Source organism: Ramularia collo-cygni (genome assembly GCF_900074925.1).
Source record: "Ramularia collo-cygni strain URUG2 genome assembly, contig: RCC_scaffold18, whole genome shotgun sequence".
NCBI classification, from domain to species: domain Eukaryota; kingdom Fungi; phylum Ascomycota; class Dothideomycetes; order Mycosphaerellales; family Mycosphaerellaceae; genus Ramularia; species Ramularia collo-cygni.
Window position 1 is genome coordinate 491,218 of NW_019716272.1, and position 22,194 is coordinate 513,411.

The 22,194-nt window shown below is 54.1% G+C and overlaps 8 protein-coding genes; 5 read left to right on the forward strand and 3 right to left on the reverse strand.

Moving 5' to 3' along the window:
* Nucleotides 1-545: 545 nt before the first annotated feature.
* On the forward strand, nucleotides 546-2,979 carry RCC_09609 (related to RNA-binding protein pumilio; the record flags this gene model as incomplete). XM_023774850.1 has 4 exons in its annotated part: nucleotides 546-617; nucleotides 670-753; nucleotides 808-1,310; nucleotides 1,365-2,979. The coding sequence occupies 4 exons, from the start codon at nucleotides 546-548 to the stop codon at nucleotides 2,977-2,979; spliced, it is 2,274 nt and encodes a 757-aa protein (XP_023630618.1).
* Nucleotides 2,980-3,938: 959 nt separating this feature from the next.
* RCC_09610 (uncharacterized protein) lies at nucleotides 3,939-5,146 on the reverse strand (the record flags this gene model as incomplete). XM_023774851.1 has 2 exons in its annotated part: nucleotides 3,939-4,535; nucleotides 4,592-5,146. 2 exons carry the CDS (start codon nucleotides 5,144-5,146, stop codon nucleotides 3,939-3,941), a joined length of 1,152 nt encoding a protein of 383 aa, XP_023630619.1.
* A 612-nt stretch (nucleotides 5,147-5,758) lies between these two features.
* RCC_09611 (related to BRR5-component of pre-mRNA polyadenylation factor PF I) lies at nucleotides 5,759-8,661 on the reverse strand (the record flags this gene model as incomplete). XM_023774852.1 has 2 exons in its annotated part: nucleotides 5,759-8,102; nucleotides 8,408-8,661. The coding sequence occupies 2 exons, from the start codon at nucleotides 8,659-8,661 to the stop codon at nucleotides 5,759-5,761; spliced, it is 2,598 nt and encodes an 865-aa protein (XP_023630620.1).
* A 519-nt stretch (nucleotides 8,662-9,180) lies between these two features.
* On the forward strand, nucleotides 9,181-11,058 carry RCC_09612 (uncharacterized protein; the record flags this gene model as incomplete). Its single annotated transcript, XM_023774853.1, has 1 exon — nucleotides 9,181-11,058. One exon carries the CDS (start codon nucleotides 9,181-9,183, stop codon nucleotides 11,056-11,058), a length of 1,878 nt encoding a protein of 625 aa, XP_023630621.1.
* Nucleotides 11,059-11,628: 570 nt separating this feature from the next.
* On the forward strand, nucleotides 11,629-12,247 carry RCC_09613 (uncharacterized protein; the record flags this gene model as incomplete). XM_023774854.1 has 3 exons in its annotated part: nucleotides 11,629-11,885; nucleotides 11,939-11,995; nucleotides 12,049-12,247. 3 exons carry the CDS (start codon nucleotides 11,629-11,631, stop codon nucleotides 12,245-12,247), a joined length of 513 nt encoding a protein of 170 aa, XP_023630622.1.
* Nucleotides 12,248-12,742: 495 nt separating this feature from the next.
* Nucleotides 12,743-14,734, reverse strand: RCC_09614 (uncharacterized protein; the record flags this gene model as incomplete). The annotated part of the gene is made up of 1 exon (XM_023774855.1): nucleotides 12,743-14,734. One exon carries the CDS (start codon nucleotides 14,732-14,734, stop codon nucleotides 12,743-12,745), a length of 1,992 nt encoding a protein of 663 aa, XP_023630623.1.
* A 528-nt stretch (nucleotides 14,735-15,262) lies between these two features.
* On the forward strand, nucleotides 15,263-16,083 carry RCC_09615 (ADP-ribosylation factor family protein; the record flags this gene model as incomplete). XM_023774856.1 has 6 exons in its annotated part: nucleotides 15,263-15,321; nucleotides 15,378-15,488; nucleotides 15,541-15,557; nucleotides 15,606-15,751; nucleotides 15,805-15,885; nucleotides 15,952-16,083. The coding sequence occupies 6 exons, from the start codon at nucleotides 15,263-15,265 to the stop codon at nucleotides 16,081-16,083; spliced, it is 546 nt and encodes a 181-aa protein (XP_023630624.1).
* Nucleotides 16,084-16,572: 489 nt separating this feature from the next.
* RCC_09617 (uncharacterized protein) lies at nucleotides 16,573-22,106 on the forward strand (the record flags this gene model as incomplete). Of its 2 annotated transcripts, none has more annotated exons than XM_023774857.1 (3): nucleotides 16,573-16,759; nucleotides 16,905-20,606; nucleotides 20,734-22,106. In XM_023774857.1, 3 exons carry the CDS (start codon nucleotides 16,573-16,575, stop codon nucleotides 22,104-22,106), a joined length of 5,262 nt encoding a protein of 1,753 aa, XP_023630625.1. The 2 variants fall into 2 exon arrangements, with proteins under 2 accessions (XP_023630625.1, XP_023630626.1); XM_023774858.1 differs by lacking the exon at nucleotides 20,734-22,106 and adding an exon at nucleotides 20,682-20,692.
* Between the last annotated feature and the right edge of the window lie 88 nt (nucleotides 22,107-22,194).

The window sequence follows — 22,194 nt, forward strand, 5'->3', positions numbered from 1 at the left end:
TCAAGGTATAAGCAGCTCCAGGCTTCATCAGTAGTAAGTGTCTTGCAATGCATCCAAGGCGTTTCTCTTGCCTTGTGTCTCTGCGTTTTTCAGTACCCTTAAGCGGTAATCATTTTGGCTTTTGTCATATGCTTCGATGTGATGCCCCATTCTCAATATGTCTTAAGCAGCCCATATCGGTCCCTGTCTATTCTGGACGAGAAGAAAAGATCGTGTCCTTGGCTTGATGGAGGAGGAGTTGCCAGACCCTTCCGCGTCATGATCTTTTCGATCCCGCCTGCCCGCTCATTTGATCAACAAACACGCCTTCCACTCGGCCGCCAAGTTGAACCTTTCAAACTTCTTGCCACGCGACACAACAACAACGACGACATCAACAACACCAGGTGAGTCGTTCAATCACCGCACCATTTACGACGGAAGATCTTCACATCTTAGAAGGGTCTGCCATCCTGCAATCATCTTGTTCATTCACCGCCTGGCGAACGCCATCTCGCACGCGCACCCTTGTATCTTCAAGCGTGCCCCACGCCCCGCCTCCCACCATGTGGACTGGTTCACCCGTCAAGAAGAGCTCCTCCTCCTTCACCATCTTCGACGACAAAAGCTCACATCAGGTTTGTCCATCCCCTTTGCTGCATCTTAGTTCACTTCTAATCAACAATCTAGCTCGGTCTCAAACGCACCGCCAGCGCTCATCCACTCCCGCTCACCACCTCCAAGCTCGCCAACCGCTTCGGCCCATCGACAAGAGTAAGTCACAGACRGCGTCACCGCACCATGCTCGATACTGACTTCCCGGCTCAGACCGCAAAGATGGATACACCGGTCGACGAGATCCTGCACAAACTCAGCATCCAGCAGAATCTTCTGTCCCGCCAGCAGCGTGATCTCGAGCAAAATGAGAACCGCAGCGTCGAGGCCCAGCCCGTTGAGCATCGGAGCAGCAGCTCCTCGTCACCCACTGACCCGTTCCCTGCTGTGACGCCCGAGACTGAGGACGCTCCCTCTGCCGGCACCTCCGACGGTGGCGAGCTTCTGGAATTGAAGAGGCAACTTGGAGCAGCTCAGGAGCGTATGGCACTGATGGACCTTGAGCTCACTCAGTCCCGTCTCGCTCAGCACACCATGGAGGAGGCCATCGGTTCTCCCTTTCCGGCCGCCCAGCACCTGGCTGCCAACATCACCAGCAACAACGTCCCTCCAGGTGCTTTTGGCAACGCGGCATCCAGCATGCACGTCCAGAACAAGGCGTCTGCTCCATTCGAGCGTGGCGGCTTCAATGTCTCTCAGATGCCCCAGCATCTTGCGTAAGTTTCTTCTGAGCGATGCTGGAGCTCGACTTCAACTGATGACACATACAGGTTCGAATCGATGCCCACCTACGCTCGTCCTCAGCCCACCAACGGACAGCGCTCGGGTTACACGCCGCCAATGACTCCTAACCCGTTCCAGGCGCCGTACACGGTGCCAAACGGCGCCAATTTCAATCCGCAGCCGCCAATCGGTACCAGACTGTCGCCAACTGCCGTTGAATTCGGTGTCGGCCGTGGTCAATGGGCGACACAACAGCCGCCATACCCGCCGCAGCAAGCTGGCTCTACGTACGTCAACCCCATGGAGCCGCTCAACTACCGTCGCCTTCTCGATCGTGCCATGAATTGCAACTGGAAATTCATCGTGGACAAGATCGTCTGCAACAATGATCAGCAGGCGTCAATCTTCCTGCAGCAGAAGCTCAAGGTCGGCACTCCCGAGCAGAAGCATGAGATCGTCCAGTCCATCATCGATCAGGCATACCCACTCATGGTCAATCGCTTCGGCAACTTTCTCGTCCAGCGCTGCTTTGAGCACGGCTCTCCCGAGCAGATCATCCTCATCGCCCAGGCTATTCGAGGCAATGTTCTTACTCTGAGCATGGACTCCTTTGGCTGCCACGTTGTCCAGAAGGCGTTCGACTCTGTGCCTGAGGAGTACAAGGCCATCATGGTGCATGAACTCCTTCGTCGCATCCCCGAGACGGTCATCCACCGCTATGCCTGCCACGTCTGGCAGAAGCTGTTCGAGCTACGCTGGAGCGACTCTCCACCGCAGATCATGAAGTACGTTAACGAGGCTCTCCGCGGAATGTGGCACGAGGTCGCTCTGGGCGAGACCGGCAGTCTGGTGGTTCAGAACATCTTCGAGAACTGCCTCGAGGAGGACAAGCGTCCATGCATCAACGAGGTTTTGTCTAGCATCGATGTCGTCGCCCACGGCCAATTCGGTAACTGGTGCATCCAGCACATCTGCGAGCACGGATCCGTCCCTGACCGTACTCGTGCGGTTGATCACGTCCTCCGCTTCGCCTCGGAGTACAGCATGGATCAATTTGCATCGAAGGTCGTGGAGAAGTGCCTCAAGATTGGCGGCAACGACTTCCTGGATCGTTATCTCGACCGCGTGTGCGAGGCCCGCCCTGATCGACCACGCATGCCACTCATCGACATTTCTGGCGACCAGTTCGGCAATTACCTCATTCAGTACATTCTCACCAACGGTGATCCGCAGCGCAAGGAGATTGTTGCCGCCCATATCCGCAAGCACATGGTATCCCTTCGCGGCTCCAAGTATGGCTCTCGCGTGGCCATGCTGTGCTCCAACCCTGCTTTTGCCACTCGCCCTGGACCACCCGCTGGCCTTCCACTCGTTCGCACCAACAGCTCCTTTGGCGCCAACAACGGTGACCGCTTCATTCCAGACTCACGTCAGTACCCAAATGAGCGTCAGTACCCAAATGAGCGTCAGTACCCAAATGAGCGCCAGTACCCAAATGAGCGCCAGTACCCAAATGAGCGTCAGTACCCCAATGAGCGTCAGTATCACTCTGAGCGTCAGTATCAGTATCCCTCTGAGCGTCAGTACCCATCTGACCGCACCTATCAATCCGATCGCCCATTCCACGTGGGCCGTGGCGGCTTCAATGGAGGCTACCATTAGGTGACTGCCACTTGACGACCATATATTGCTGGCTGCAGCAATATACACACTTGTTCTGGTCAATTCTTTGCACTATGAAAACCAAGCATACACACAATCTAAGATCGCCGCACATGCATGCTTGTCTCTGGTTTCTACGCTCAAACCAACCGACTTTGGGGTTCACTCCATCGCCTTTACCGTCGTTGGACCCGGGAGCATTCTTACTGTTCTCATCTTGGCACCTTTGTCTTATGGAACAGCGAGGTGGCTGGCCGGTTCTCGTGTTAGCCGTCAGATCTTAGCCAATCTTCTGGCGATGTTCTTGTTTGTTTGGTGAGAGACGAGGGAGTTGCAAATGACGATGAGAGGAGGTAATCACGGAGACAAAAGCTGCCTTTTGCAGAGTTTACATCTTGCGCAGGTTGATATGAGGGTAATGGGTAATGGATAGTGTGTAGTGACAGCTTTCAAAATCAAGTCGAACTCTTCGTAGCGCGAGATCCTTCTCAGTTTCTGTCGATAACCTGCGTCGAGGCGCAGTGTTGCAGGGCTTCCAGAAATGGGCAAATATTTCCCACAAAAGTCCTGTTGTCTATTTAACTTACTATCCTTTTCGTGTGATGCCCATCAGATCCGCATTTGAAGGAAGCTCCCCGCTCCAGTGAACCAGCGTGGGTTTCGTTAGGGTTAGGGTTTGGGTAGTTGGCGAGGTTGTTCACTTGTCTTTCATGGACCATGTGATATGCACTGATGTTGCTACCCGTTTCTAAGATCCAGTAAGAGAGTGTTGCGAGTATGTATGGGTGATATATGTTTACAGTAGACATCAAATTGACCCATTTGTAGTGCCCGTGGTTTACCGGCACAAGCGAGTGCAGGTTCCTAAGAACACGACATCTCCAGTCCACCGATCACATGATATGAAGAGCACATGAGACGTATTCGAGACAGGATGCAAATCAAACATATTCGTCATTCTATCTACCTGTATTGTTATACTCATGCTGRTAACTCGGAAGTGGTGGGGAGACTGAGCTCTTCTCCTGATCGCGGTTCTTCTTGACGCTTTTGTTCCGAGATGGAGACCCCGGAAGCTTCTCATGAAAGAGACCAATAACCACCCAAAGCCCAATATTAACGAGCAAAAGGATGACAGTTGCCCAAGCTAAAGCGATGAATTTGCCTCCGTACTCCGTCTTCAGCCCGATGCCGCTTCCTAGTAAGTTCAGAAGCTTCGAGACGGCGACTGCAAGGCCATGGGTGAGGATAGTCGCAAGTCCCAGGAAACTCAGAGCTGCGACTGAGATGATGCTGTTCAGCCACGCCTTCTTATACGTGTAGCGAATTGTAGACCATATCGCGACGATAAGCGCGAGACCTGTCAAGCCGATTCCGATCTCAAAGAGGATGCGGATCAGGCCTAGAGGGTTGAGAGAGGAGTGGGTTGAGCAGGAGTCGACGTTCTTGTGTGTACCGTTCGGGGGAATTGGACTGTCTCCGATGGAGATATTCTGGCCTGAGGGTGTAACGTACTCGCCCTCACAGGTAGTGCGCAGGTGGATGGAGTAGAAGCCCTGTGATTTCTTGTTAGTCATGGTAGTAAAGCAGGGGGAGAGGAATTTCTACTGACTTTAAGTTCTAGCTCGTCAATCCAGTCATTGTAAGTACCGTTCACTGCATCAACGACGGCGGTCTGGGCAGAGTTGATGGCGCTGGAGATCTTTGAGGCAACGATGCCTTCGACAGAAGACGCTTTGCTCTCCACAGCGGATGCGGCAGACGAGATCTTACTCGTAATGGCCGTCTGTACAGAATCGATGGCATCGCCCGCGTCGGATTTGATCGAGCCGGCACCTGCTGTCAAGTCTGAGAAGATGTCTCCGATATCTTGTCGGGCGTAGAGATCAGGCGCGTCAGTAATCATTGCAGGGTGCACGATGGCGGCGGCTGGGAGATCACGCTTTGTGATGATCTTCGTCGCGTTGAAGCTCATAATCTTCTCGTCGATCTTCTCGATGGCGTTCTGTCCAAGGCGGGTGGTGTTGAGTGTAAAGACAGAGTATTGCTCCATGAAGCCAGGGGTGTTGCCAGCAAAGACACAGAGAAATGTGAGGATGAATGTGGTCGCGGTCACCAGGACCGGGAGGATCGCATAGGGCTGGAAGAAGGGCTTCGATTCGCCCATGTTGAGTATTTGATGCGTGTGATTTCTGAGTAATGCTGATGGTATTACAGTAGTCTTGCCTGCAAGTGTTGGATGTTGATGTGTGCGCTGCACGTGGAAGAAATGGTGACCAAAAAGGAATGCTAGTGAATAGAAGGAAAAACTTGTTATTGTTATCGAAGGCAGTAGTGAATGATCGGAGCAGGGAAGGTCACGGAACCGTGGAAATGGTCCCGTCTGGGGTCGCGATAGGGTGACCGCTTTGTTCTGCGTCACCCGACCTGCACTTATCTTAAATGACAATGAAGTCCATCTTAGAATAGATGGCGCGTGGAGCTTGGGACAAAGAAGAAGGCCGGGGTGTCAACCTGTTGTTGAAGATTGGGCGCGTAGATTTGAAACACCTCGCTTGAAACACACAGCGAACGGGCGCACGGACCCATTTCGTCACTTCTGTCAGCGCTAATGAGACGACATCGCTTCGAGGAATGAACTGCTAAGGTTGGAGGAAAGAATAAGGTAGAGACGTGAATTGGTCGGTTCATCGATTGCTTCTGAAGATGGACCACGAACAATGGTCCATGTTCGCCGCCCACGCTTTGTTAAGCAGATTCCCTTCTCAATACCGCGATCCTACTGCCATAGTGGAGCCACAGTGTCCACAGCCCTCTCGACTACAGCCCTTACCCGATCTGCCAGCGTCTTGTTACCACACTCAACCTCCAGCTTCTCCAGCCAGACCTTCGCAACAAACTTGTCAACCCGTATCYCCAGTCCAGGAACGGGAATCCCGAGCCCGTGCAATCGCGCAAGCTCAGCAGCCTCCGCCTTTTCTTGTGTAGTCTCGTCAACTCCCGCATCTTCGTCCTCTCCCTTCGCATCGCCGTTCACTCCGTTGATGACAGGCGCACGAGGCTTCGCGATAGGATTGACCGCATCTTCCCCGAATTGTGCTTCAAGAAACATGCACAGCCGACTCAGCTTCTCTTCGGGAGAGACATTCGCATGTGGATTCTTGCGCTTCACTGACAGACCATTGGTCTTTGTTTCGCCATCATCGCCGCCGAAATGGTCGTGACCATGATCATGATCATGAGAGTGCAGCTGACTGCTCTGCTTCACGGCGGCAGGTGAGCTCTCGACCGTCATCAGGACCGCCATTACAGCATCCGCAACGCTGTCGTTGGTGGCGTTGCCTTCCCATTCCAGCTCCAGCTCGCCGCGATCCCGGCAGGTGATACGTACGGAGCCACCCATGACGTCGAAAATGGTGTCTTCATGTCTAGGTAGCTCTTGATCCGCGACCTCCCCCTTGTTGGCAGAAGTGCCGTTGGTTTCCACTTTACCGGGTGACACCACGCTGACCGTACCGAAAGTGCCCTCCAATGCCCATTTGATTAAATCGACACCTGCGGCGCCGAGCGTGATGCGTTGTCGGCAGATGATGGTCGTTGTGGTGAGACCGGCGTACTCCTTAAGATCTTCGGGCGCCATCAAACTCAGCTTAAAGTCATTTTGCACCAGGACGCCACTAATGATTTGCCCCTGGCTCTCCGAGACGGCCTCGGATTTGATCTTCTTGTTCTCACCCTCCTCCATTTCCTCGTCACAATCATCTCCAGAAGCAGGTGGGCTGGGAAGAAGCGTTGGGGGTGTGATCTCGCTCGCAAGACGGCCCACAACCCTCGCAATCTTGTCTTGTCGAAACGGGATACGTACTTCCTCACAGTTGGCAGGKGAATAGACTTTCATCTTACCCAGTCCAAGTAGTCTGCTCTTCAGACGTGCCATGTTGTGCTTTTCACCGTGCACAAGGATCACGACTGGGGCGCCGACTTCCTCAATGAACTCCCTGTTCTCCTGCCCATCCACGTGTACCGCGAAGTTGAATTCTTGCACGGTGCATCTTCGAGGAATCATCTGTCTCTCGCCGTCGGCCAAAGCTCCTAAGCGCTTCCCTAATTGCATACCAGCGTTCCGCTTTCCTGTCACGGCCTGGATCTGGTCAGGCTCCTTCATGATCTCCTTCGCCATCGTACCTTCAACACTGTAGCCGGTGATGATGACTCCGTTCTTCGCATCAGGAGCCCACTTCTCCAGAAGCGTTCGGCTGGGTCCATTTTGAAGCATACCAGGACTAGCAAGCACTACGCTAGGACCAGAATCCTCAAAACGGTCCATGCTCTTCAGTTGAMGGATGTAGTTGAAGTCCCAGGGCCCACCGCTACTTGACGAGTCAGATGCCGACGCGGCGCTGGCTTGAAACTTGGCTCTGATGGTCTCGTTCATGGTCTCGACGTAGGWCTGGTACACGATCATAACCTTTCTAGCAAGACCRGACGCGTAGTACATTRGGAAGCGCCGGTATTCTTCGTGCCGTTGCCAGTAGTCCTCCATGATCAGCATGAGCTCCTGTGTATTCCCAACAGCAGTGGTGGGCATGAGAACTCGACCACCCCGGTTGAGAATAGCAGTGATGGACTTGATGAGCGCGTTCTCACGCTCTTGTCGAGGAGTTCGCGTGGATATGCCAAAGGTGGATTCCGTGATGAGACAGTCGACTTTGATGTTTCGCGGTACAGCAGCTGGGATGAGGTGACGATCGGTCTCTCGGCTGTAATCACCAGTGAAGAGAATGTTCAAGCCGGCGATTTCAATCAGGTACATACATGCTCCGRGAACGTGGCCGGCCGGGTAGGGCGTGAAGCGGATGCCGTTGTGGGAGTGTGTTGTGTGGAAGCTAATGGTCTGGATCATGGGGAGAGTCGATAGTATGTCCTGTTCGGTGTAGAGCTGGCTAACGTATCCGTCGGTGCCAGACGTCGATGAAGACGGAGCGTGTGTGTTATGCACGCGGACAGCGTCTTGAGTAGTCCACTTGTAGATTGCCTTGGTCGGATGTGTCATGTAGACGCGGCCGGCAAAGTTCGTCTTTGCAAGCACATATGGAAGAGACGCCGAGTGGTCTTGGTGGAAACTTGACACGCAATGTTAGCGGTGATGATAATTGGTTGCTTGGTTGGATGGGTTATAGGCAAGATTGGAGCAGAACAGGCGCGACCACCACGACAGATGCTAAAGAGCAAGGAAATGCAACTGTGGAGAAAGAGGTGGCATACAGTTGCTATGAATACTACTGGGAAGTCGTGCATGACTCGCGTAAGTGTTGGAAAGCAATCTTTCAAACATCCATACGGGGCTGGTCATGTTCTTTTGCTCTCCCATCATGAAAATTGCCCTTCTGCCCACCTGACATGCCCAGAGTGATAGGATGGAACTTACTGCGTGATGAGCAGCAAATCGACAGTGCTCAGATCGAACTCATCATAGAAAGGCAACGCGCCTAGTCCCTCGTACGAGGGATGGATGCCCGCATCTAGCATGACCGTCTTGCCCTTGTATTGAATGATGTGACATGATCGCCCGACCTCATTGCCACCGCCCAGAGCCAGAAACATGAGCTCGTCAGAGGGGTCAACAGGCTCATTGTCCTCTGCCTTGGCATTCATCGCGCTGTGCGGCCGCTTCGTGGCCATACTGGCGGATGCTCGCGCGCCGGGCGCGACTTGTCGAGTGCGTGCTATCGATGATGGTGTGTATGATTTTGCTGACGGCTGTCACGTTGATACCCCAGTTGCAAGGCGAGATGGAGGTGGATGCAGAGAGTGTTGATGACATTGGCAAGAAAGGGAACACGCGTGTTGGTAAAGTCGAGGTGGATCGGCGCTACGGCGCGGCACGGACCACTCGGTCGCTGCTGCCTTTCCAGCGGGCACTTTCAACATCAATCAACCACATCCGCAGGATCACACCCACATCGCGCCGCAAAAGCTGGACCTAGCATCTATCACCACAAAAACGACTCCGAATACGATCTCATTCTCGAGAAATTTCCGCGCCTGGCCTTTCGATGAAGCGGCAGTCCGAGACCACCACGGACTGAGGACGGCGCACCGCGCGTGCCTCTGCGCCGCTTGAATCACCCCCAAACCCGCCATCACACGTTCACCACCAGTCGAGACAGCTGCACTGCGATCGCGACCGCCGACGCTGTCATGTCGTACTCGCACATGTCTCCGCCAGTGCCGGCGCTGAAGCCACCGAGTCCCTATCCGCCTTACAGTCCCAACAACGCCGCATCGCCCACCGCACAGTCGCCCTATGCGCCGCCACCGGCCAAGCGACAGCGACTTTCGCCTGGACCAGGTCCAATGTCTCCTCCGAATGGATCACCAGCATATGCCCATGCCCCGCACGGTCTGCCGAATGGGTCGAGTTATGGAAACCCGTACGCGAACCAGCCTGTGCAATCGCCGTACAGCCCTGCATCTTACGCTGGCTCTCCGCAAAATTCCTTCAATACCCCACAGCCTTACCAGGCGCCGCAGCAGCAGATGCAATGGCAGCAACCTCAAGGCCAAGGGCAACTTCAGCAGAGGCCGGCACAGACCAGCCCGGGGCCTCCGAACGGCGCAGGCATGATGCCACCGCCGCCGCGACCCAATAAAGAGGACAGGGATGAGAAGGTGGGTGTGGAAGACATTGGAGACAGTTTGTTCGGCAGTGGCATCAATCTGAAAGACGAGGAGAACTATCTGCACAACACGTGGAACAACAGGCTGGGGAATGAAAGCTTCGGCACGGTGCAATCCACGTCATTTGGATCAAGCAACATGAGTCCAAACGGCAGTTTCAACATGCTCACCCAAAGTACATCATTTGGCAGTCAAGGCCAGAACCCCGCGTTCGCTGGTACCTTGAGCCAGCCTCGCTCACAGGAGCAGATTGAGGCTGAGTTACGCCAGAAACGCGAGGCTGCAGCGAGGAAGCTCGCAGAGTTCCAACAGCACCATCTCAACAACCAGTTCTTGTCGGGAAACTGCTTACGGCACCGATTGCACAAGCGCGCGACTGAGAATTCTGTACGTCTTGACACTACCGGTGTTTATGTGAGAAATCCTCAAGTGCAGCCCAAAGTTCGAGTGGCTTTAGATGGCAATGCTAATGAAGGCATTGTGGAGGCCAAAGCAGAGAGCATGATTGAAGCCGGCGTTAACTACGAGCAAATTCTGTCCTTGATCAGCCTCGCGACTGGCGAGCGACTGAGAGGACTGATGAGCGATGCATTTGGTCTGGCACGTGCAAGACGGTACGGCGACCACGGCCGAGTTGTGCCACCTGAATTTGCGGACATCGCCGTGGGCCAGGGCGAGATGAGTCAGGACAGCGTTGTTCGAGAGAACGTCACAGACTCGCAATGGGAGCAGACGGGAGAGCTGCCGGACGGGAGTGGAGACGCGGCTACCCACAGCGAGAAAGAATCTTCTCTAACCGTGCAGACGGTGGCTTTCCCCGGCACGATCAACGCGCATCTTCGCGAGCTTGCATCAATCGATAAGCAAGCAGAGAAGGAGCGCGCAAGAAAGCGTGAGGCTCGCAGACGCAAGCTTGCTGCAGAAGGCGGAGACGAGGGTTTGCCAGCTGATCTTGCTGCCGAAATGCTGGCTCAAGCACAGGCAGCGCCTGCAAAAATGACCAAGAAGGAGCTTAACAAGAAAGCAAAGGAGAACAGTACCGAAGCACAGGGCGTCAAACAATCCAACCAAACAGCCGCCTTGGCCTTGGGCAAGAAAAACAGAAACAAGTACTCGTGGATGACAGGTGGTGCTGCCGAAGTGCCCGTGAATCGGTTCGCCAAAGACACCAAGTCATCTACTCCGGCTTCTGGCACAGCAACTCCAATGGTTGATGCTGGCAGTGCTACATCTCTCCCTGTTGCGGCGCCCAAAGCGGAGAAGATGCCCACATGGGGTGACTGGAGAGAAGATAACATCAATGGCAAGGCGATTCAGCTGCGCGATTGGATTCGTATCCTTGACCGCGATGGCAAGGAGAAGAAGGCGTTACAATCAGCTTTGAATAAGCTGAGCTGAGTAATATGATGTGGCTGCCTCGAGTTGTGCATCTAGCTTTCTCTTCGCTAGCCAGGCAAGGATTGACGACTTGAGATGGACTGGTGTTTCGAGCGTCGGCGTTGGGGGAAGATGGTGTCTGCGGCGGAATCGACTTCCTGTTCTTCGAGGAGTTTTGCTACGGCAGCTTCCTACAGAGTAGGTGTAATAAACTGAAATCATTCCAAAAGTGCAACGTTCCTGCAAATCATGCTCAGAGATGCAGCAGGGTGGTTCTAAAGTGGTATCTGAAACGCTCAAGGTCGAAGAGAATCAAAGTTGAATGTGATCGAAGAATTTGGTGCCGTTGTCCTCCCCTAGCAGGGCGTGGCAATCTGGACACTGTGCTCAAGGAGTGCCTGCTTTTTATGATCTCATGATTTTGGTGCGCCAAAGCCGATATTATACATTCCGTGCAGGTCTCGTTCCTTGCTTCAATCAAGTCTTCATCCCGCATCTGCACATAGCAACAATCAACAAGAGCAAACAACGGTTTCTCATCACCTCATCCATTACATCGGCATTCAATTTGGAGACATCAAGTCAACCAACATGCTCTCTCCATTCCTCGTCCTACTCGTGGCCAGCGTCACGGCCCACGCCCTTCCACGTCTCCTCCCAGGAGCAGCAAGAGCAAGCCCAGCACTCGACGACTTCCTCTCCGAGACCGCAGAGCTCGAGATCCGCTCCACGAACACTACGTCGGCTCTTCCCAGCGCCAGCGTCACCTTGTGYWCCGAGCCGGAATTCAAGGGCGAATGCGCCGTCGCAGTATGGCCCGTGAACTCATGCATCAGTCTGCAGGGATAGTAAGTAGAATGTCCAAGCCTCTGGAAGATGTCGATGACTGACGACGCTATAGCGCGGGCGTTGTGAGCAGCTTTCTTCCCGCCAGTGGATTCGAGTGCCTGTTGATGCAGTATGTCTTCTTCCTTCACAAAACTAATTGCAAGAGCTGACGTTTTGGGGTAGGAACCAATGCGATGCTACGGCCCCATATGCGGATATCGACTCCAAGGATGCAAAGGAAGGCAGCGATCTCACTGGTTTGGAGTGGATCAAGGATTCTTCGAGCTACATCTGCTTCACTGAGCTCAAGGCTCTGCAGCGCTTCGTGAGGATGTCACGGCTGCGGGTCGCTGATGCTTCGATCGATGTTACTCCTTTTTGATCGTGAATCAGAATGAGGGAGTGGATACAGGAGCTCCATGCGTCATACTAGTATAGAAGACTATGCCGATGGAAACATGCAGTACGATGAGAATGATTGGGAACAGTTGGAGAGATGAGAGATTTCTAAATACAAACTTGTCGAGAGGCATGCAACTGTTCCTCCCAGCATGACCTCGTCCGTGATAACCTTGTCGGTACTTGCTTGCTTTTGCAGCTCTTTGGCTTGCTTGGATCTGGATGAAAATTCCGGTGAAGCAGCATAGACTCGATGGCTCATGTCATCGCCAGCAGAGTCTCGAACCACGAGCAGACGAATTTCAAAAACGAAACAGAACTCAAATCACTCTGCCTCCAGAGTACCTCAATTCCACTCACATCCCGGACCACTTCAAGAGGACACGAAACCGGATGGCGGGTTGCCATGATCCAGGCTGACGCCCGTCTCGCGCTGGAAGATAGCCACACTCACGCTGTGATCTGTGTCAGTACAATACTAATGGTAACCAGGAGAGAGGACAACTGACGCTTTGCCATTCTTGGTCCCGATGTTCTCCAAAAGGCCAACCTCTTTGAATGCCAACCATCCTTCCAACCACCTGCCCACCCACTCCAGCCTCTCAGGCTTCTCGTACGGGAGGTTGATGACGACGTTCTTGATGATCCTGACGGTATCGTCGAGACCATTGATATCGTCACCTAGAGCCTCGTAGCCACCGCGTTCCTCATACGTCGAATCCAGAAGTACCATGAGTCTATCCACCAGGCAGCTCGCGACGCCGTTCATGTAGTCAGTGTCTCGTGTGTAGAACTTGATCTCCGCAGTGAAGCGGTACATTCCCCGGCATTCATTGTAGTCATCAGCCAATGCGAAGCCCACGATCGTGTCTGGAAGTTGGACGTCATCGCGTGTTGGGTGGTTCGTTTGGTTCTTCTTGTTGCGCGGAGCCTTGACGACGCCGCCGGGCTTGTAGGCCACCAGGAATGGCATTCTCCGCATTCTGATGTCTCTGTACCGCTCGACCATCTGATCCTTGTTACACCGATCCATTTCAGGTGCAGATATTGTGTTCTCAATATAGTAATTGTAAATGTCCTTCACGGCAGCCATGTCATCTACTCGAGCGGATCGGACGTAAAGCTTGAAGCCTGGTTTGATGCGGTTCGGGTTGTTTGGCGTGTTGGAGGCAGCCCTTGCGGCGGCCAACTTACGCTGCTTTTCTGCGATACGCCTCTCCTTATCGACCTTCTCCTGTAGGCGCTCAAGCTCGTAGCGTCTCCGATTTTCCGCAAAATTGCGGCTTCCCTTGTCATGCTTGCGCTTCAGTCGCTGCTCATCGTCTTCCTGGTCTGGATCGATACCAATGACAATCGGGGAAGCGAGCTCTTTGAGGAAGGTTAGGCTGAACTCCTCACTTTTGACGAACAACTCCCACCATGGCTTGGCGCCCTCGAGATCAATGGGGTGATCAGGCGATGGAGCGTTGGACAGCACGAGCTCATTCCAGAAAACCTGCGGAGCTTGTAGACCGATGATCAGGGGGATCCAATAATGCGGCACGATTTCACCCATCTGCCTGATGCTCGGGTTGATTGGAGGCTTGTCTGGCTGAAGAGTCGACAGACAGAAGACATAAGTAGTGCCGTCCGCGGCCATCACATTGTCCAGCGACACCTTAGTATCGAGGCCACAAAGCCGACTTTCAATCTCGCCCATCCACTCCATGATCTTCTTGGAGGACTGATCCACTCGAAAGCCGGGTCTGCTGTCCCAGTCTGGCGGGGGAGGAGCAAGCCCGCCACTCCAATCGACTGCTGGGGAGCCGCTCGTTTCACCATTGCGCTTCTTCTTCTTGGTACCCCATCCGCTGGAAGCCCTTCCGGTGTCGACAGAGCTGCTGTCATAACCATTGTTGGCGTTCCAGTCTGTCTTCCATCGATCCGGGTCGGGCTTAGGAATTTCTGCACGAGCTGCTGCGAAACTATTTCCGCCGCCTCGGCCACCCCGGGTATTTCCTCGACCACGAGAGGTATCGCTTGCCTTCGACCGATTTGGAAGTGCACCTGCATTGCGACCTGSTCCATTCCCAATGGCGACGCCACCTGAGGATGCGGTCTTCTCAGTGGCGGATGCCACTTTCTTCAAATGGGGCGGCACCGATTTTTTGGGACGGGCCATTGATGCTTGGGATATCTCGTCCATATTACGAGGCTTCTGTGAGGTATAATTAGAGCTGCGTTTCAGAAGGTGCTGTGTGGAGGTAGGTGCAAGTGTTGATGCAGCAGCGGTGGAGAGTTCCTGCAGGTGATTCACGACTGTTCGCGGGATGGCAGATTTTCGAGCCGCTGATGATGACACAGCGTCGTCTTTTTCGTTATTGTCGTTCATTTGGAGAGATTTCGCGTTGCTCCCTCCTGCATCGGCCTGCTCTGGTTCAACGTCGCCCTCAGCACCACCCTCGATATGGACAACATTCGCGAACAGCATATTGTTATTGCGTCGCCGGCGACGTATTTTCTGGTCTCTACCAGATCCGTGAGCGGTCGAAAGAGTGTTGCATGCGCCGTCTCCTGGCTGCGGTTGGGACGAGGATGTTGCCATGTTACGGCCAGTAACGACAAGTTCTCCAGTGGTGGCACTACAATTATGAGACGCACAAGCTGATTGTTTGCAGTAAAAGAGAACACTGATGGGTAGATAAGTCAGCTCGTCTGTGGCACATGCCCATACTCATAAAGTTCAAAGTGAAGAGAATCACCTGCTGATCGCCTCTGATGACTTGGTCAAGGCAACTCCGCTGTTGACCAGAAGTCTTCGGCGATGTTCGTCGAGAGAATGTCGAGAAGAGCAAGCAGCAACCAGAAGCGGCCCATTCAAGACCAAGATGATAGATATCTGTTGAAAGTTTGTCTGCTGAAGTGACACGCACGTGATCTGTTGTTGCCAGGGTGAGTTCTGCTTTTCATCGGCTTCTCCTCCTCCTCTCACCAAAGCAAGAAATACGAAGACCTCAAGATGCTGTCGATATTGAGGAAGGCACGTCTCAAAGACAAGGAGATGCGGATTCTGATGCTGTCAGTACTCCCCTTGCTCGTGCTGTCGTGCTAGCTGCAAGCTGATGTTGAGGAAGGGGGCTGGATAATGCTGGAAAGACCACGATCGTGAAGAAGATCATGAATGAGGATGTCAACAGCGTGAGTCCGACACTAGGTTTTATAATCAAGACCATTGACTATGAAGGGTGAGATCGGACACGCATATGAAATGAATTGCATGTGCTAATAAGGAGAAAGATACAAACTGAACATCTGTGAGGCTGGACACCCGATCGCTCAACTCTCTCACTAACCACTCGCAGGGGACGTCGGCGGTCAGAAGACACTGCGCACATATTGGAAAAACTACTTTGAGAAGACGGACACCCTCATCTGGGTGGTTGATGCCACTGACAGGGAGCGGCTTGATGATTGCCGTCAGGAGCTGAAAGGCCTGCTCGTCCAAGAAGTACCCGCAGTTGCCCTACCATTGCCGAAGATTCGGAGCTGACCTCTTTCTAGCGTCTCATGGGCGCATCTCTGTTGGTGTTCAAGAACAAAAGCGATGTGACGGGCTGTATGAGCGAAGATGACATCCGCCAGGTGAGCAGCCAGTTTCCCGGAGAATTTCGCTCCCGCTTACCTAACTAACCTATTTGCCGTTGCAAGGGATTACAATTGGACAGCATCCTCACGCACAAGTGGCACATTTTGCCTTGCTCGGCGATGACAGGACTTAACCTTCAAGAAGGTCTTCAATGGGTCGTTCAGGACGCCAAGGACAGACTCTTTCTCTATTGACGGGACTGGAAGCCGAAGATGCGAAGAATGTCGGTGGGGTTTCTGCCTGAAGGATCGCTTAAATTACGCTTTCCGATCAACCAATCCATGGGAATAAGACGCAAGCCCCGGTCAGCATTGGCAACGGAGCTCTCAGCCTCCCACAGGTGTTTCATGTTTTATCAAAGGTCCAAATAAGAACGTCCTGCAGCAGCACGCCGTTCATGTAGGGACCGAGGCCGCAAAAATGCGGCCAAAGTGATTTGAAGAAGCGCATTCCAACGCTCTCGGAACGGTAATTATCAGAGATCTGGGTCCACATATAGGTAGTCATCACGCGCGGCAGCGCGAAGTGTATTTGCCTTCACGTACGGAGTACCGTATCTACTTTACAATCAACCCTGGCGAAAGCCGTCCGGTCTCTCCCTGTTTTCGGTTTGTGTTCTTCAGATGTGCATCCCTGCATGTTACCCAGGTAGTCGCATGGTCCGATAAACAATAATAGCCGCGATGGCATCCACCACATCCCCTCACGACGCGCCTTCGCAAAACGAGCAGCAGGATCTTGACCCACAATCGTTTCTGATCGCCGTCCGGGAGCTGAGTGAAAAGAAGGAGCGCGAGGACGAGGAGCGCTATCGAAAGCTGGAGGAAGAGGTCATAAAGGGACGGGAAGAGCGAGCAGCGCGGCGAGCAGGTATGTTTTGATTGATACACGTCGAGGCACACTTTGCAATGGGCTGTTCCATCCCACCTCCGCGGTTGCTTAGGGGGCGCTGTGCTACAAACAAAACCGTCTCCACGCAGCGCAAGGGCATCAAAGCTAACCAGAATTTCCACAGAACGTGCCCGCTCCATCTCGCCTGAGAAAGCCAACACTTCGACCCCGAGCAACCGCACCACGCGAACGCTGTCGCGAGCGACCACCAATGCCAGCCTAGCCAGTCCGCCGCCCTTAGCAATGACGCCGCCCTCATCCGTCGGCTCGCGCGACGCCGTGGTGCATAGCGAGAGCCTGCACCGATTGACCAGCTCAAGTCAGTCGAGTGTCGATCCCGAGAAGATGAATCCCAAGGTGGAAGATGTGCCCGATTTTAAAGGCTTCGGCGCAATCAAAAGATCCAGCACAATGAGCGCCTCAAGTGCATCCTCGGCGACATCAACAACAACACCGGCCGCACATCGCAGCTCTGTGCCCGACCCCACCCCGAGTGCCACAAATCTAGCACGCTCTGGGACACTCTCGTGGCAACAGCGCAGACCGATTTCGAGAATTGGCGGGTCCAGCAGCCGGCCTCTGTCTGTCGTCGCTACCCACAACAATGCCACGCCTTCGAGACCGGATTCCGTCGAGGAGCCAGAGCCAAGCCGGGAGCAAATTGCGGCATCTCTGGGCGCCCGAGACCCATCGTGGTTCAAACAGACGGCTGAGCGTGGCGTTGGGTCTGCGGCGTACAGGAAGAGCAAAGACGAGGCAGGCATGCAGGAGACGGCTCCGTCTGAACGAAAAGGACTGCCGGGTCTTTCACAAGAGGACTCTGTTGCAACCGGTCCCCACGTCAGCCCGACAATGTCTGAGAGCATCAAGTCTGAGTCGGTATCGCGAAACTCGCAGCGCGAGAGCGCCTATTCTGCGGGCAGCCGCTATTCTGCCACTTCCTCATCAAGCAGCGTCAAGCCGGATCTCAGATCACTCATTGCGGCAGACGAGGGTCAACGGCGTGTGTCTCCGACCTTTATCTCGGACCAAGAATCTACGGCCAGTGCGGAGACTGCAAGCCTCGCGAGAAGCATTACAATGTCTAGCTCTCAAGCTCGATTGACAAACGGTAGCGAGCGTCCCGTGTCTCCAACCAAGGGCATGGGAGGCTTTGTCCAGAGTGCTATGATGAAGCGCTCCGACAGCCAGAATAAACGATGGAGCGCGCAGCCCAGCTCAAATGTGAGCAGACACAATTCGGTTGCGAGCACCCGCAGTGGTCACGCTGGGCTACAGAACTCGCATAGCATGCCGAGACTGGAGGCCGCAGAGCCAAACACAACATTGGGCGAAGATACGACCTCCCGTCCTTCTAGCTCCAGCAACCGAGACAGCCCAGGGTCGACCGCCCAGGAAAGCGACGTTTTCGTGAAACCGGCGCTACCTCGCCACAGCCGCAGCAAGTCTGTCGCTTCTACCTACAGCACAAATGATGATTTGCCACAATCACCAGGCAGTCCTTCTAAACGCTTCAGCCCAAATAAGTCCAGCTGGCTTGAGAGCTCGCTAACAAAACCGGAATCTCCCAAGCCAGCTCCATCCAAGAACTCTGCCCCATCATGGATGGCAGACCTCGCTAGCCGCAAAGCTCAGCGGGCGAGCGTAGACTTGACGCCTTCCGGTGGTGCATCTACGTACGGCGAGAAAGAGGAAGTTCCAGCGAGACCAGTATCAAGACCCGGCTCGCCGCTCAAAAACTCCCCTTTCGGACCAAGTTTGATCAAGCGGCCAGAGTCGAAAACTCTTACTGGCACGGTAGGACCTGTCACCCCAACCGGCAATGTGAAAGTTGGTCGGCTTGCCGACAAGGACAGCGGAATGCCACTCGCATCCTCCCTCTCGCCCGTGAAGCGTACTCCTGAAACGATGCAAAAGTCCAGCAACACATCCGACGCTGACGTGCCTAGCAACGATCAAGGGCCTCCGTCGGTCGAGTCAAATGCTACGCCTGTCGCATTGGAATCTGTGCCGCAAGCCTTTGGTGAACCACAAGGGCCTCGAGATCAAGCTCGCTCTTCCACGCCGCAACAATCCCCTGCAGTGGGCATGGCATCGACGCCAGAGATCGAAACGACACGGCCACCCGCGAAGTCATTCAAATCTCCACCACCGCCAACAAGCGCTCCGCTCATGTCAAACTCCACCACTCCAAAGGTTCCAAACGACTTTCGCAGCCAACTTAAGTCCCGCCCTCCGCCTGAAATGAAGACCAGCGGCCAGCCCGAGTTCCTGTCCAAGTTTGGCAATCTTCGCAAGACGCAGCCAGAAAAATTTGTGGCGCCCGATGTTCTTAAAGGTAACATCTTGCGCGGCAAGTCTGGGCTCGCTGCCTCTGCAGGCCCTGTCAAGACTGAGCGCAAGGATGAATTGAGGGAGAGCCTGTTGGCAAAGAAAGAAGACATTAAGAAGGCAAAAGACACAGGTCGAGATCTGCCCGGTCAAATGCATGAGCGTAAGACCAGCCAAGTTGCTCAAGAGCCTCCGCCCAAACCCGAAGCTCTGTCGAGGAGGGAGCTATTGGGACGTTCTGATAGCGGCCGGAATGCGCATCAAATGGAGAAGACCAGAGAAGCCACGCCGGAGGCCCTCTCGAGGCATAAGAGCTTGAAACACAAGTCGGCGACCATGCCTGCGCCGGACAACGGCTCTCCAATCGACACGGCAATGAATACACTCAGCAAACAGGTGAGCGCACCGAGCAGTGCCGCTTCAAAACAGACTGAACAGACCTCCAAGTTGGCAGCTCGTTTCAATCCCGGACTTGCTGGTCTGCTCGCTCGTGGCCCGCCTTCAACTACGCCCTCCAGAACTGCATCTCCCGTGACAGAACCTACATCAAACGGCGCTGTCGAGCCGAGTCCTTCAACCGAGCCGYTTCAAGATATGCGGAAAGATCGCGCCAAGGGCCCACGACGTAAGGGCGGGACGAAGGCGTCCTCAAGCAAGGGAGATGCAATCTCGACGCTCGTTGCGGCAGATCAGCCAGTCAAAACAATAGAAGATCAGCCCGTGGTGCAGTCATCTAAGCCCATAAGCGCACCCGCACCCATCGACCCGGCTGTGACCAAATCACCGCCTAGCCCAAACTTCTCGCGACCCAAGCCGCCGGCAGCAATGTYAAACAAACCAAGCGTCAGCGGCGGCTCATTTGAGGCCAAGTCTTTCGATATCTCTCGGAGCTCAACACCGCAATTCGAGGGGCCACCCGATAGTCCGGTACCAGTTGCGAAGGCAAAGCCGCAGGCTCTTCCCGGTTCTGCTGCTTCCGTGCTAGCAGCTTCATTGAAGAAGTCAGATGGAGATCTAAAGCCAGCCAACTCGACTACCGAGTCGAATAAAGTTATCGCCCCAGCGAAAAGCCCTTCGCTGGATACCAAGCCAAGCGGTCCCCTTGACAAGGCATCGACAGACCCAATTGCTGTGCCGGAGTTCAAGGGCTTTGGATCGATGAAGAAGCAAAGGGCATCGCAGCCAGCGGATGCTGATAAGGAAAACACAGACGACACCGTAACACCGGTCAAAGCGACGACTTCATTTTGGGGACGCCGAATGTCACCCGAGAAGGATGGCCCGTCTTCATCCGTTCAGCTACAAACTAAAAAGGATGAAGACGCCGCGATGCGATCAGCTGGACTACTAGCATCGAAGACTGGCCTCGGAGTCTCCCCTGATCGGACTGGCGATCGATCGGCAACGCCACCTACCTCTGCAGACCTGCCTCCCAAACCTGCGAAGTCGTCCCGGATCGTGAGTGGGCAGCTTGCAGAGGCTTCTCCCAATAAAGGTCAGTGGTAGACGCGCGCGATCCCGGTTGACTCCCCTGTTTTCTCGACCTCCAATCTGACGAAGAAACGTACAGTCACGTCGTAGAGCTCCTTGCCAAAATCCTTGATACTAACTGTCCGTCCAAGGTTCCACGAGCTCGGGTTCCTCTGAACGACTAGTCACCGAGGCAGGACGTCTGCTCTTGGACGCCTTCGGAGCCGTACCTAAATCYCGCACACCGTTGACTATCACCGCATCGGCTGTTATATCGAGTTGCGACCAGGCCCACGACACAGAGGAAATGAAGTCATCGCGGAAATCGGTGTCGGTCGTGTACCCCGATGGCTCCTTGCTTACGCTTCCACCGCAAGAAGAGTATACGCTGTTTGATGAGTCTGTCTACGTCTGTACCAATGCCTTTACAAACTCAAAGGGCGTCAAATCCTCGCAAGTTTTCATTTGGATTGGCGATGCCGCGTTCGGGGCGACTGCCGATGCAGCAAATGTGCACGCAAAACGCTTTGCCCGAGATTGTGGGACCACCACCGTGACCACCATTCGGCAAGGCCGGGAGTCTGCATCATTCTTACAAGCCTTCGGTGGCATCCTCATCACACGGCGGCAGTCAAGGGAAACAGCAACCAAGCAGTATATGCTCTGCGGGCGTAAGCATTTGGGACACATTGTTTTCGATGAGGTGGACTTTGGCGTGGAGTCTTTACGTGCCGGCTACGTCTATTTGATCTCCTTTCCATACACACTTCAAGAGACAAAGCTGTACCTCTGGAAGGGGTCCGGTTCTTCAGTCGAGGAGATCAGTGCTGCTCGTCTCGCCGCCATGGACTTGTCGGAGACTGGCGACATCATCGAGGTGACTGGCGGCGCCGAATTCTCAAGTTTCCTCAAAACCTTCGGCCCAAACACAACCAAATCAGACATCCCGATGGCTTCGGAGCTTTGGGAGCAGAAGGCTTTGGCGCCAGACAAATTCACGGTGCGACTGTTTAAGATACAGCAGCCTGAGATCAAGAACAATTTAATCACATCTTTGTGGATGCGGCGACCATCCTGGAATCGTCTCTCTCCCGCACGTGCGCCTGCGGTCTCAATGGAAGACATCAAAGTCGAGGCAAAACACATCACACCATTCACGCAGTTGCAGATGGAAGCCGAGGGTATCTACCTCCTTGATGCCTACTGCCACCTGTACATCATCATTGGATCGCTTTTCCCTTCACAGCCTGACAATGTCCGGGTCACTCTTCTCGCGCAGGCGCTTCTTTTTGCTTCAGATTATGCAACATTATCAGCTTCGATGGAGAACAGACTCGCAATACCGAAGTGCTCGGTGTTGTTCTCTGGTCTTCCCGATGATGTCAAGGTTTTGTTCAGACATTGGGACGATAGCAGAGGATTATGGGGAACTGCCGGGCTCATGGCCGGTTCTACCGTCAGTCAGGGACGAGAACTGAGGATGATGCCGTTGGAGGATGTTTTGACCGAGGTGTGTAGAGACTAGCGGACATCAACGTGCTGGGGGTTCGGTATGAATCTCGAGCGTTACAACACATGCATAGCATTGACACTTGGGATGGAAACGAGAAATG